Source organism: Tauraco erythrolophus, chromosome 6 (assembly GCF_009769465.1).
Source record: "Tauraco erythrolophus isolate bTauEry1 chromosome 6, bTauEry1.pri, whole genome shotgun sequence".
Lineage (NCBI taxonomy): Eukaryota > Metazoa > Chordata > Aves > Musophagiformes > Musophagidae > Tauraco > Tauraco erythrolophus.
In genome coordinates this window covers 20,841,733-20,856,805 of record NC_141470.1, presented here as the reverse complement: position 1 = coordinate 20,856,805, position 15,073 = coordinate 20,841,733, and the positions used below count along the sequence as shown (strand labels likewise).

At 35.9% G+C, this 15,073-nt stretch overlaps 1 protein-coding gene across 1 annotated transcript in view; it reads left to right on the top strand.

The window, feature by feature from the left end:
- KIF18A (kinesin family member 18A) overlaps nucleotides 1-15,073 on the top strand; it is a 43,486-nt gene that overhangs the window by 6,589 nt on the left and 21,824 nt on the right. The window contains exons 5-10 of the mRNA XM_009989673.2: nucleotides 2,167-2,364; nucleotides 4,662-4,838; nucleotides 5,718-5,792; nucleotides 6,056-6,165; nucleotides 10,662-10,824; nucleotides 14,800-14,964. Coding sequence (XP_009987975.1) covers nucleotides 2,167-2,364; nucleotides 4,662-4,838; nucleotides 5,718-5,792; nucleotides 6,056-6,165; nucleotides 10,662-10,824; nucleotides 14,800-14,964 — 888 coding nt within the window. The remainder of the gene's footprint in view (nucleotides 1-2,166; nucleotides 2,365-4,661; nucleotides 4,839-5,717; nucleotides 5,793-6,055; nucleotides 6,166-10,661; nucleotides 10,825-14,799; nucleotides 14,965-15,073) is intronic.

Sequence of the window (15,073 nt, the reverse complement as noted above, 5' to 3'; positions counted from 1 at the left end):
AGACACTGTATCTACTTGATGCACTTATCAGCAGTGCGGACATCTGTAAGAAATAATTACGAACTAGTCAATTAGTACTACAAGTAATTGCTTATGTCAGTTTCAATCTATTTCCACCAATCTGTGAGGTTCTGCAAAACATGTCTTACCTGCTTATCTTTTATTGCTTCTTTGGTTCCACAGATAGAAATGATGAGAAATCCCTATTCTCTCTTGATTCCTCTTCAAGTTTTATGTTATTTTAAGAGTTGCTCTTGTTTGTAGAGATCAGTTGTCTTTTATGCTGGCTTTGGCTTTTCTTATTAACTTTGTTGGAGCAGGATGTTTTCTGGACCTGACTCAGAAAGTAGTAAAAGTCTTGGCCCATCGTGTTCTGAGCTGATTTTAGAGTTACAGGTTTTGCCTTACTGTACCATCTGTCTTGGGTTTGAAATCTCTATCTAGGTCAGGCAATTACTGCATCTGAAAGTAAAATCCCAATTGCCACACTGTTCTATTGAAAGTGTTCTGCTGACAGACAAAGAAGTAGAAAAGATACTGCTTTGGGCCATTTCCTGTATCTTTTGAATTTTTATAAAAGCTTGAGTCATGCAACATAGTTTGGCTGTCACCCCGCCTTTCCCTACTTTCACTAATGATAGGTTCTGGTAGAGTGCTACCAGCCTGAGATAGCTACTGTACCAAAGTAAGTAAAGGGAAGTGACTTTTTTTTAGCATTGTACTAGAAATAGTACAACAGATCTTACCTGTGGTGTTTGATATAGAAACATGTCTATTTGTATAGACATACCTTTGGTGGCAAGTCATAAGAATTTTTTAGGCTGCCAATACTAGTCAATTTTTCTTCTGTTAGAAATTGCTGTGAAGACTTCATTTCTCATGCTTAAAGCTACAGAACTAGTGAGAGATTGTCTTTATTAGCCAATCACCTTATGTATGGCAGCTCTTTCCCAATTCACTGTCTCAAAGTGCGTTCATGAAAGTGTCATTAACCATTAGCCTTACAAATGGCAAGGCACTCAATGCAAAGAAAGGGAAGTTCATAGAGAATCCTGAAAAAGTAAAAGCTGTCTAAGGGTAACTGTAATTCTTCTCATTGACTGTATGATCATATTCTGCTTACTTCCTCATAAACCTGAGGAAGTATCTTCACTAGCAGAAGAAAGCAAAAGCATTTAGTTCCTTGTGTATCACTTGTACCATGAAAGTTTCAGGATGAGTGGGAACAAGTGGCCTCAGAAGTCACAGCTTTCCAAAAGACCCTAGAGTAGTATGTATTCACAGCAGTAAATGAGTATTGTTCCCTTATGGTAGTTGCAGTTAAGTCTAAATCACTGAAAGTCCAGTCTTTTTCCTGGCTTATTCCTACATGTCTCTTTATGGCATCGTCCTAACAGTGCCTTTAAAAATTACCACCCTTTTCAGTTTAATGTATAATAGTGTGGTATACATCTTGAGTGCAGAAGAATCAAGAGCTATTTTAGCTATGAAATTCATTTGAAACTCATCAATCTTTGCCACTGTGGTAAGCCCCAGCCCAGTTGCTTGCTTTAATCCTCTGCAGCAGGATGGGGGAGAGAATGAGAAGGGCAAAAGTGAGACGGAATTACCTTGTGGTTCACTTAAAAAGTGAAGGGAGTGGGAGGGAAACAATCACTTGCCACCAGCAGACCAATGTCCAGCCAGTCCTCAAGCAATCGCTACTTTGGAGAAACTTTTGGTCAATTGGGATCAGCTGTCCCCTGGCAACTTCTTGCCCACCACCTTGACACTGTACAACCGCTGTTCAGCAAACACTACACACTGGCATGTTGTCAGCACTGCTTGAGTCACGAATCTGAAAGCATTGTATGGGCTGCAATGCAGAAAATTAATTCCATCCCAGCTAAACCCAGTACAATCACACTCTGCTTCTTTTCCCCTACTAACACCTGAAGCAGGTGAGTTTAAGAGGTAAGTATCATAAGTGGATTTACTGTTTTCTATTAGGCCAAACTGCCTGTTGCTGTTAGCTGTGTACTAAAAGGTTTGATTTGAATTCCGAGAAGGACTCCAATGAGAATTTCTGAAAACAGTTGTAACACTGTAAAATTAACTCACTGCTTAGAGTAACAACAGACTGGTTAGTGATTACTTTTTAATGATTTTCCCTTTTTTTCATTGTAGATTTATCTGAGGCAGCAAGATAAAACAGCTAGTATTAATCAAAACGTTCGCATCGCCAAGATGTCTCTCATTGACCTGGCAGGATCTGAACGTGCCAACGCGACAAATGCTAAGGGGGCTCGTTTTAGAGAAGGAACAAATATTAACCGCTCCCTGCTAGCTCTTGGAAATGTCATTAATGCCTTGGCAGATCCAAAGGTATGTTCTGTTTTCCCCTGTAGTCTTCACCTCCTAGTGTTGTGAAAATGTGGGGGTTTTTTTTAAATCTTAAGTATTAAATGTGGCACTACCTCTTTGTATCATAGCTAGTTTGACTCTTACTATATCTTTGGAATTTATTCCTGGAATATTGTAATGGAACATATTAAAAAACATGTATTTAAGGTACATGTAGAGTCATTCTAATTTAAAAATAACTCCTTGTAAACTTTCGGGAGAGAAGAAAAATTACCTCATCTTTTCAGTTGGTGAATCATCTGATGCAACTTAACTTCTGCCACATTAGTGCCACAACTCTCTTTTTTAAAGTATCCTTATGTGTTTCACTTCTGCTGACACCGATGTTGTAACCAGCATCCCTTTGACTGCCTTAAGTCAAGGCTTATTTAAATGAACTACAGGGAGTTTTTTGCCTAAGAATATTGGAGGAAAGCATCTTGGGTTTTGTTACTTACCCTCAGAAAAGAAATGCTAAGGCTTTAAACAGTTTTAACTGCTTTTGATTTTGCCTGTTAAAGGCTAGACATCGAGGTGATTAAGTTTTGTGTCTGTCCTAAAATCAGAAGCCTAAGATTCATATAGTTTTAATTAGAAAGGTTCTTGCCCTTCAGTTACATGCATGCTGCTCCTGATCTTACACTGCTCCTGCATATTAACGAAAAAAAAATGTTTTCAGCATTAATAAAGTATTTTTTATGTTTTCTTATGGTTTAATAGAACATCGACACTTTTTAATTTCCTGCAACAACTAAGATTATAATACCAGACCTCAAGTATTTAAAACAATGCTCTTCCTATGATATTCCTTGTAAACTCTTCTTGCTGCCTACAAAATAAGAAAAGGCATTCTGGCAGTGGATGGTATGGGGAGTCGATATCCTACCACAGATTCTGTCTGTAGTGCTGTAGATAGCTACTTCAGTATCTTATTATCTGGTCTAGCAAAATTCCACTGTTCACCAATTTGTTTAAAGAATATTTAATATCTTCAAAGTATATATTTTTCACTTGTGAAGTATAACCCTGCTATAGTCTGAAGTCCAGAAAAGCTCTCATTGAATAATGGGATTATATCGTTGACCGTTTTCACATCACCATTTTCTTTTAAGGTTTTCTCTTAGGTTTCCACCATCATCTCTGATAGCTGAATGAAAGACAGTCCTGACGGGAAAGAGTTTTCAAAAATAGTGTGCAGCTACATAAGGATAGTGTCAAAAGATGAATGTCCCTACTTTTCTTACTTATGTTTTTCAAAATTAAGCATATGTAGAGAAGCTTGCATCAGTAAATAAAGAGCCTGACAAGGACAGAGATTTTTTCCAGAGGTTTATGCTCTTTAATCCTAGAAGAGGAGGTGACTTTTATAGGAGAAGATGACATCTATCCAAAGTTGTTCTTTTGTGCTTTTCCACATCCACACCTACGCCTTGGTCACAGCTGGCTCACCAGCTCAACAGGAGTGGAGACAGTTGTATGGCAGAATGGCAAAAGTTCAGGAGGTTTTGCCAAAGTCAAGTCCGTTGCCTACAGCTACACCCATTTTGTCCTTCTGGTCATCTAGCATATTCCTCCTTCAAATATGCCAAAAGAAAATGATCAGAGCTTTTTTTTTCCCCCCTGCCTTCCTGGTGCTGCACATTCTCATCACTGTCTTATTGGAGTGGGAGGCAGAATATAGAATCTGTACTGTTGATATAAGTAAGATTCTTCATGTTGACTTATGTGGTGTGGGACTGGAGTCCTAGTGACCTAGCTTTGTACTGTGAGATGAAGACTCTGTAGGTGTGATTAAAAGAAAACGTCACAAAGCCGACTTTGAGTTTCCTGGAAAGGTGGTGGAGTCTCCATCCTTGGAGATACTCAAAACCCAACTGGGCGTAATCCTTGGCGGCTTTCTCTAGTTGACCCTACTTTGAGCAGAGGGATTGGACTAGATGGATCTTGAGAGGTCATTCCCAGTTTCGATTATTCTGAGAACTGAAAGTAATTTAATGTAGCCAACCTTCTGTTAGTTGCCCACATCACATAAATAGTTGATATCTGGACATGAGAAAGTAACCTGGCTAATACATGTGTTATAAAGGTATTACTCTGTTCCAAGAGATTTAAAACCTTTTGAGATCTATATGTAATTTTTAAAGCTTCTTATTTCAAAGGGAAGTTCCAAGGCTGTTTGTCATGTTTTGTGGCATTGTTGAAATTCTAAGCAGAATTTTAGGCAGGGGAATATTTAAAGTACAGTTGACTAATCCATAAAAATGCATATAACTCTCCAGAGCAAGAAACAGCACATTCCTTATCGAAACAGCAAGCTTACTCGTTTATTGAAAGACTCTCTTGGAGGAAATTGCCGAACAATAATGATAGCTGCTGTTAGTCCATCGTCTATGTTCTATGATGATACATATAACACTCTTAAGTATGCAAACCGAGCAAAGGATATCAAGTCTTCGGTGAGTATGTTGGTATTTACTGGTCTTCTGTCAAAGTATAATAATATAGTATTAAGAGAAGGAGAGCTATTTCTTTTAAAAGATTATGATTTCCTTCATTTTTGTCCCAAAATTTTGTGCAGTTAACTCTTCTTTCTTACAGTTCATCAACTGGATGATAGATATAGTAGATACAGAGTAGATACTAGCTCTGGCCTAAAAGCGACATAGATTCATTGATGAGATTATGCTGCCAGTTTGAAAGAGTTTGTTTTGTGAGCAGCAAATTTAGAAATAATTCTCAGCTGGTAGAATTCACAGCCAGGTACAGTATCTTACTATTACATTCTCAGAGAACTGTAAAGCATGTTAAAGAAATGTCTGAGCAGTTGTAGAAAAGCCAGTCCAGGTTTGTTACAGGCAGAATTCAACTGAAGCCAAGAAGCTCAATGAGATTAAATTGATAAATTAAAAGCTACTTGGGTGTCCTATGTTCTGCTTTCTATTATTCTGCTTATTTTTTTTCATAATCCTTTGTATCACAGCTTCTAATTTATTTAATATGAATTTGACTGTAGTTTCCATTTCTTGCATAGTTTTTATAATAAAACACACCAGATACACATTAAATAGTAAAGCTGGTCAGAATAAATGAAAATGTAGTGACACGTAATTATTTTTTATTGTTCTGTTGAGGGAAATGACACAGCCATGGGTATGCAACAGATAACTGCAAAAGCTGAGCATCATATTTTTTGTTTTGCAACTTGTGATTTTATTCATCCCTTTCCTCATAATACAGTGCAAGTGTAATTATGTAGTACTTAGACACAGTGTATTTATTATGCAGGAAAACATGAAGGAGCCTTCTTAAATTCAAATTTTTCTTTTCTTTGACAGTTGAAGAGCAATGTTGTTAGCTTGGACAGTCACATAAGCCAGTATGTTAAAATTTGCAATGAACAAAAGAAAGAGGTATGTAAAAAACATAGAGTTAAAAGTTTGAAAGTTTCATTATTATAATTTTGAATACAAAAAACTGTTCATAGGATTGAACCCATAAGGCAATATTGTCCTAATTATCCCATATAGTCTTTTGAAGTAAGAAAGATGTTTTGCATTCTAAGAGAAATATCACTTACTGCCATTTGTAAAGACCTTCAAGACATAAGCACAGAATGATAGGTTTAAAAAAAAAGGCCAAAAAGTATATTCCAACTAAAAGTTACCTTTTTTAGATCCTAATGTTGAAAGAGAAACTGAGAGAATACGAAGAAAAGGAAGCAAACATTCCTGAAAATCATAATGCAGCAGTACTTACAAACAATCAACAAGTGGAAATACAAAGGTAAACTAATCACATTACGATCTTGCTTCAAAACTGGAGTTTGCGTATCTTGTAAAAGCATTTGTAAAACAAACTTGCTCTTTTCAGTATTGGTTTCCTCATTTTTAACATTACTTTACTTAGACTAGGTGTGGCTTTGCATAATTTATCCCTTCTTTTCAGAAAAACTTGGTGGTGTATTTAAAGTGAAACGAATACTGTGTGCTTGAGGAAACATCCTGATATCAACATTCTAGACAAATTATTCAGTAAAGCACTGCAAGATAACCATCTACTGTGATCCTCAAGAAGCTGACATAAATCATTCTGACATCACAGTTTAGATCAGCAGTGAAGGTCTTGCATCTGTAGTTACTTTCTTATGAAGTATTTATTAAATTGACAGAAGTACAGCAGTGTCAGTATTCTGTGGATTATATTTATTTCCATCAAATTTTCATTAGAACTGCTGATAACAAGAGAGTTTATTTATGATAGGGCACTGAATCTTGCTAAAAGTTATAAGCTTCATCAGTGTATGTGTGGTTTTTAAAATGCTTATGTGCTGGGTTTTTTTAAAGCTTATCAATAGCTTCATTATTGTAATGAGCATATTTCATGGGAAAGTCAGATATTTTTGTCCCAAGGCTACCAATGTTATTCTGTATTAGTGTGCAGATGAAATTCTACCCTTAACACAGAAGATCTTAGGACAGGTGTTCTCCTTAGCCCTACAGAGCTCTGGAGCTTCCTAGAAGTTCTTTTCTACTACCAAAAGCTGAAGATTTTGGAGAAAAATAACAACCATCTTTAATCTTGGTTGTTTAAAGTACCATATTTTTTTAATGTAGGTTTTCAGAAAAACTTAAGTGAAATGTAAGCTTTATAAATTTCTTATCCTGTTTTGTGTATGAGGCACACACACATATGCAGTGGCAGATAGAAATGAAATGGTGATTGTGAAAGTTTTGTAGCAAAAATATTCAATGCAAATCTGTATTTGTGGGAGGTACAGGGCCGGGGATAGGGTCGTTCACTGAGATGTTATCAAGAAGAACACTGAAAAATTGGTGAAAGCCCAGTGATGAAAAATAACTGTCAGCCAGACAATCAAATAAAAATTCTTCTAATAAAAACACAGTAAAAAAAAAAAAAACCCACAAACAAACAAAACTAAATAGCCAAACAACAGATCTATATGTGGATTGAACAGTAACCTAATGATAGAAATAGAATGCTAAATTTAACAAAATAGGGTAGCGTTATATTTGAGTGTTATGTCATAAAGAAATAGAATACGTTTAAGAAAGGGGAAAAAAGTTAGACATAATAGCAACAAAAGTTTCGTGATAGATCTATCTATGGAACAGTCTTACTTGGAGGATGATAGAAGTCCAGCTCACAGGACTTTTAAAACAAGACAGAGTCCTTTGGTCACAGAAAAAAAAAATCCTTTTCCTGGTAGGAAGCTCATCCTCATGACTCCAAAAATGTGAAAATGTCTTCTTACAAGTAAAAGAAAGTCACAATAGTTTTAAAGTTGTATTTTCAATAAACTGGTCAAGATCTAGACTTTTAAAATCACGATGGTATGTTTTGAGAAGAGGGACAAGAGAATATTCACAAGGCTCTTGATTAATAAACTCTAGGAACATGTTACCAAATAGAAATTATCTGTCTCTTGCTTTACATGAAAATTCCAAAACTGTACTCTATGTTCTAATAGCGTTGTTTCTCCTCACAGTCCAGTTTAGTTGTAAAAAGTATCAGATTAAGACATGTGATGTATTAGTTTGTTGCAGAAGTCAATCTATTCCATAAGAAGGTTACATTTTGGTGTGAAAGTCTTTCTGGACCTGTTTCTGCGTACGTCATCACATGTTTCTGAGAATTATTTGCTTAGGCTTATTCAGTTAGCTTGTTGGTTTTTTACTTGGCCGTTTGATTGTGGTATTTTTTTAACCTGGAAAACCTTCTGAGGCAAAAGTCGAAACCCATTCAAAGCAAAATGATTTCTAACAGAGGTTCATTTTACTGGCATTCCAGAGGTTTGAATAAATCTCTCATTCAGATAATTTAAATTTCATTTTCCAAAGAAATATAAGTTTCAAGTCATGTTGATATGCAGTTTTCCTGCATATTTTTGCACTGTGAGTCTTTAAGGCTAATTTAATTTCCTGTGATTTGCCCTTTGCTTCATTTTGTGTGTGTGGGAAGAATCAGTCACGGGCAGCAAGGTCTCGAAAATGTCTTTTCAAAACGCTGGACATATTCTATGCAAACATTTTTTGATCAGAGAATGTTTGTTTGAGTTTTAATGTTCTGGAATATCCAGAGACACATGTAAGATTCCCTCTAGATGTCAGGAAAAAAGTGGATGTTACATCCTCTTTTTCTTTGTGAGGATCCTGTTCAGGTTCATCCTACTGATGGTGTGGGTGATGAGTTGATTTCTCCCACATTGTATTACGGGTTTTCAAGGTATTCTGATGTCTTCACCCTTCTGTTTGTGACAGGGTAGAGAGCTTATCTGCAGTCTCGTGTTTCAGTCCAACTACCTATAACTTTAGCTTCACTGTTATCTGGAAGAGATTCACTGATGATATTACTGGCTTCTTGAAACTCAAAGGTCATTCCTGTTCACTCTGTCTAAAGCTTGAAGATGCATTGTCTCCCAGCCCTTCAAGTTTTGAGCCTGTTGAGGTAGACAGTGGGCACTGATTTTGGAACTGCCACCGACAGGTCCATGAGCTTTTTTGAGACTAGGTAGTCCAGAGTGTGTGTACCCTGGATACACCTACAGGATCACTTTGTCATTTTGAAGTGAAGAAGAGAGTAGAGATAACCCCGTAAGAATAGAAGTATGCTTCCTGAGAGAGTGAATCCAGCTCAAGGCAGGAACTTTGCAAAGGATTCTATACTTGATGTTGTATTTAGGGCACTGATGACAAGTACACAAAGCGTTGATTGACCAGTTATAGTTCCCCACAGTGACTGTACATAGAATCGGAATCTGAAGCCTCTCTCACATTATGCCTGAGATTTTACTATGAGGGAAATGGAGAAGGTTCACCTTAATTTCTCATTGCTGCTTCCCAGGCAGCTGGGAGGGACCATGTTTCTATGGATACTATGGAGGAAAAGAATTCTCTACTACCCAGTTGTGCAATAGACAGTATAGTAGTGCAGATTGCATAGATAGCAACAGTGTACAGTAAGAACTATGATACTCTGCAGCTGACTCTTTCTTAAAGAAATATTATTTCTAAATTCTGTGTGTGTTTTAGTACGCGTTTCTACCTAAATACAATAGCATTCTCTGGATACCTTGCGGTAAATTGCTGCTTCAGAAACCCACTGGCAAAAAGTCAACTACACAGCAAGAATGTCTCTTCAACTTGCTCTTCTAGTTAAACCTATGTGTTGTTTTTATAGCGTTTTTGTGGTATTTAATTTTATGATCTTTTATACTAAACACTGTGTAACAACCTCAAATGTTGCATGTCTTTAGAACATTCGCATGTTAAACTGTTTATTCTTATGCAAAGTTCTAACAAGTCAATAAGATGCTATGAAATGGCTTGCATACAAATTTGGTCAATATTGAGATATACAGTATCTTTTGAGCTATTCTGTACTGCATTTTCACTATTCAGGAAAGAACAAGTATTGCCACTGAAACTTATATTGCAACATGATGATACTTCCAGGCTTTCTCCTTATGCTTGCGATTCTGATTTGCATTGCAGACTAGGAATAAGTAGATTTTTATGCCATTTAAACATTGATCTCCTTGGAATAACTCTGAAGTACCTTCTATCACTAGTTTGTTTTTTGCCCTATTAGCCTAGTGAGTGTTAAAACACGATGCAGGTTCTGATTTCTGTTGTCTGTTAGTGATTAGAATTGTACAACGGAACTTCAGAGAAAGTGAGCAACTGAAGACTTGTTTGTGGTCTTCCTTTTTTGACAGATAGATAGCAGGTTTTTTGAAAAAGACCTTGCATGTCCGTTGCAACAGTAGTCTGATCTGTTTAAAAAATTGGTATAAGGAATAGAGAACATGGGTATTGAGTGTCTTTTGGAGGTATAGATCATAGAATCATAGAATCATAGAATGGTTAGGGCTGGAAGGGACCTTCAAAGGTCATCTAGTCCAACCCCCCTGCAAGGAACAGGGATAAAACTTATAAGATAACTTATAAGATAAGACTTATGAGACAAAGTTCCCGATATCTTTCTTTTGAATCCCAGTATCATCTTCATAAATACAACAAGATTTATTTTCAGTGACCCCTTCAAAATTTCAAATGGCGTTTCCAGTTTGAGCACATAAAATCTTTACTGACATACATTTTATTTAGTGCTGATCTATAACAGGCTTTACTTTTTTCCTCTTAATTTTTTGATAATTATTTTATTCTCTGGAAATTGAAAGTTCCCCTTGTAAATGAGGTGGTCTTAAAAAATCTTTACTAAATAATCTGTTATTTACTCTGATGCTTTGGTTTTAATAGATACAAAGAAATCCTTAAAAATGTGTTCACAAACCGCGCGGAAATCAGAAAAGAATACCTCAAGCTGGAAATGAAACTGAAAGAAGACACACTGAAGACATATTACCAGAAACAATGTCATGAACAAATTCAACTGATATGCTCTGAAGAGAGAGTAGAAAAGGTGAGTTTTCTATAATGTAATGCAAGGTATCATCTCTCTTACTTTTGCTATACTAATGTATGAATTTTGCTTAATTAATTATATAATTAGTTAATGCTTAAATATTTAAACAATTAAAATGGAACACACTGATCATCACTCAGATAACATTTTTGACGTTAATACACTGCACAGAAAACTGGTGGTGTGCTTATTGCTGCTAATTACGAAAACTTTTCAACTTGTCCTTATGAAGACTTGATTGTCATAGTTACTTAAGACCCGACTGGACTTAGGAGACTCATGGCAGTCTTGTCCAAAACCGAAGCACGTTAATGTATGTATGTATGGTACAGCCGTCGAAGCTGTTATCAAGCTGAGAAATCTGTTTGTGTTTAATAAGGAAAAGCATGGACCCTTGTGCTAAACAAGATGGATTCTTATCATTGATGTTTTCGCTTGTCACCAGGAAGATGTTTGGATAGCTGCTTAAGGGAGAGAGTCGTGTGAACTGAAATAATTACATTTAGTTGCCTTGAATTTAAAGAGAGAAGAAATTAGGGGCTAAGTACGAAAAATTGCTGTTGTGCGGGATTAAATGCTCATGTCTTTGTAGAAGAATCAAAGTATAAATAAGTAAACATGGTTAGATAGTATCTTAATTTTTCTAATAAAAGTCAACTTAAAGGAATATATGTTTTATGTAGATACGAAGTTCAGGGTGGGGCTGATTTTGCTTAGTCACAGTAACAATCTGTATTTGGCCAAAAATGATAGTTTACCATATGACTATTTTTTCCCAGTGATTCACATGAAATTCAGTCCTTAGATAAATGTCAAAGTGAAAATATCACACGTTTTTGCTTGTCATTAATTAAGGTATTTTAAGTGACTAATGTGTTCTAGAATTCTCTTGTTATAAAACTCCAAAGTAATATTTTTCTATGTGCCATACTTTTAAGTGCTACTTACAACGGAGCGTAGCTATCTCTCTATTCACAATGAGGAGCAATACCTTCATACACTCTATTTCATACAAATAGTTTTTATCAACTGATTTATTTTTTATTTCACATGTTAGCAGTGCTGCACTCAAATGTTGGTTCTGCCATTAGTTAACTTATGGATGTGATTTACTAAGGGTCAAGAGTCACTGTCCTATACATAGGATGCCTTATTAACAAGAGTAAGCCACTGTAATGGTAAAATTAAATGTCCTTTTGCGACTACTTTGGAACTAATTGGATTTTAATTTGGAATCAAGTCATTTGATTACAAAAGTGACTGCTCGTGTTTCTTTTGTGCACTATAATGCTTTTGTTCTTCCTTGTGTTTTTACACATCTGCTATTTTCTTAAATGCTTCTGGGCTTTCTCTTTGTACAATACACTGTTAGACCACAGGGGTATTTCTGAAATATTAATTTTCAAGGGAAAAGTTTTACTTACAAAATATTTTCTCATTTTACACTTAATTGTCTATGCTCAGTAACTAGATATAATAATGATGATTTTAGGTAGGTTAACACAAAGGAAACGATATCTGTACTTGAACAAACCGAGTTTGAACTTTTTAATTCAAAACAATAATTTCAGAAAGAAGGAAAAAACTTATGTATGAGTTTAGATTATCTTAATCTCTATTCTTACAAATGCTTTCTTGTTGCAAAAATTTCATCACAATTTATCTTGTAAAATTCAGTCCATTCTGGACCACTTAAATCATTTCCATCTTCCACATAACTGCCCATGTTTCCAGCTCTTTTAAAACTTGGATGCAGCCCATTTTTAAAGGGTTACAGCCTCCTTCCTAATGCCTCTTCTTCCGCTGTTACCTGTATTTCTGCATTTGTGTTATTTTTCTATTGCATGCTAGGTATCAGCTGCAGCAGTGTTAGCCAGAAAAACCTTTGTGCCAATAGAAGAACATACATTAGAACGTTACTCTCTGTTTGAACACATAAAAAGTTAGTATGTGCCCCTATGTTATAGTTACTTTCAACTATCTTGTTGATTTTGAAGAAATCTACTCAATATTGGCCTATTTTATCTTGAAGGTTTCTGCGTCAGTCACGGAATATGGTTTACAACTTTTCTATTTTCAAAGACATGGCAAAAAACTGCTGGTACTTTGATAGGCTTTTAAAAAGATGTATTAGATTTAAAATCACTTTTCCATTTCTGATTGCAACTTTAACATTATTTTTACTGTCTGGAAAAGGAGCATATTCCTGTAAAGCAGTCAGTCTACCCTGGATGCCCATGCTGGATCCAGAAACACTTGTTGAACATGTCCCAGTTCTTTAGCCTGGGAGGGATGATTTCTTCTGTATCGCTTGTGATTTTTTTTTTAGAGTAGCAACCAAGTATCTTGCCCAGAACTACATGTGTTCCAGAAGTTGTGTACACCTGGCATGCATAACTGTATTTTTTCTGTTGGAACACATTGATGTAACATGTCGTTTCTTCCTGGCAACCTGTGGAATGGGTTTATCAAATGGTGGAATATTGTCAATATTGACTTCGATTCTAATATCTCTCCTGCACAATCTAAAAGCTGAAGTATGCGAAACAAGATGTTTTGAATTTCTCTGCTTCAGCAGTCCTGAAAGCTGTCCCCTAGTCTCACTGATCAGAGGAACAAGTGATCATTGCAGGCTTTAATCTGACAGTTAACTTTCCCTAATGAGCTGGTCCTTTACAAAGTGACTTTGTCTTCTCTGGATCTTCTGTCATCTTAGCAGATAAGACAGTCTAAAGAGAAAGCAAAGTGAAATTCTGGCCAGAATCTAGTCTCTGACTTGGTAAGTTGCCTGGAGTGCACATGTAGCTCAGGTGTCTTTACCACACTGGTTCTGTGTTCTGCACACCATGTGTTGATTTTTGAGCATTTTGAAAAGTCAGCTGAAGAACTGCAATCTGCATTTCTCTCCATGTACTGTTCCTGTTTTCTACAGTTTGTTCAGAAGGACAACAGAGTAATTTCTGCTTTGTGCAATGTTAGGGAGGTACATTCTGAGTTTATTATGACACTTTATAATAGAACTAATTTAGCCTGCTATTCTAAGTATGTAGATTTATTCTAATTGATCACATTTTCATTTAGAGTGTTAATTTTGGGATGCATAGATGTAGAGATTGAGGTTATATAATTTTTAAAAACTGAGTTCTGTATGTTTTTGTTGAGTGTAGCAATTTACTTCAAATGTTTATGGGATTTTGGTTTTGTATTGTGGGGTTTTTTGGGGTTTTGTTGGGTTTGGGTTTTTTGAAACTAACTAAAATTTAGGCATAGCTGAATTCTGTGAGCTCTATCTAAGGTTAATGTTCTCTATGACTAGTGGTGTTAGTGACCTATTTTAAAGTATGCTGCAAACTATAGCTGTCCTCTGAATAAAGAGAGTCTCTTTTGCCTTGTTAGGACACTACCTCATTCACATCCAGCTTGCTGTTGCTGGTTTTGTGCCTTTTTGTTGGCAGATTTCAGAGAAGCATCAGAAGAATTTTGATGCTTGAAGACGGAGGGTTTTCTTTTGACAAATATTTTATTGTTTAGTGGGCTTTTTCTAGGACATACTGCATTAGGAAGACAAAGCAGGTGAAGTTTCTTCTTTGTATTCATGGTTGAGCTACTAGAAAATATTAGGTTATGTTGTGTCTAGAAGTGTGTTTGTCTGTGCACATTTAGTTTTTCCAGTCTTTCCAGCCTAAGATAATTATGGCCTAGAACAGAAATTGATCAAATCCAATGTATAATTCCTTAAAGGAATAATCAATCAAATGACTGTTCTCTGTTATAAGGGCTTCCAGGAAAAAAATTTGAAAATGTTTAAATAAAATTCAGTAATGCTCATAAGAAAAATGTGCCATTTCACTTTTATTAAACTGGTCAAAAATGTTAAATGTTTATGCCCAGATGAGTATAAAAGTATGGGAAAAAAAATTTTTATAGAGATGACATAATTTGAAAGTTTTAACCTTACATGGTGATTTTTAGGCCACTTGCAAGCGGGATCAAAGGCTTGCAATGCTTAGAACCCACCGCATACACATGCAGAAGAAGAAAGAAGAAGAGATGGAACATTTTGAGGAAAATACCAATTGGCTGCATCGTGTTGAAAATGAAATGCGCCTCCTGGGTCAAGATGGGTGTATTCCAAAGGTAAAACGCCTTTCACTTCAAGGGCAGATTTCATACACTGTAGGCAACATCTGACTAAAGTTAAGATTAGAATTTTTATTTTTTCCCCCCCTCTCTTTGTGTTCTACTC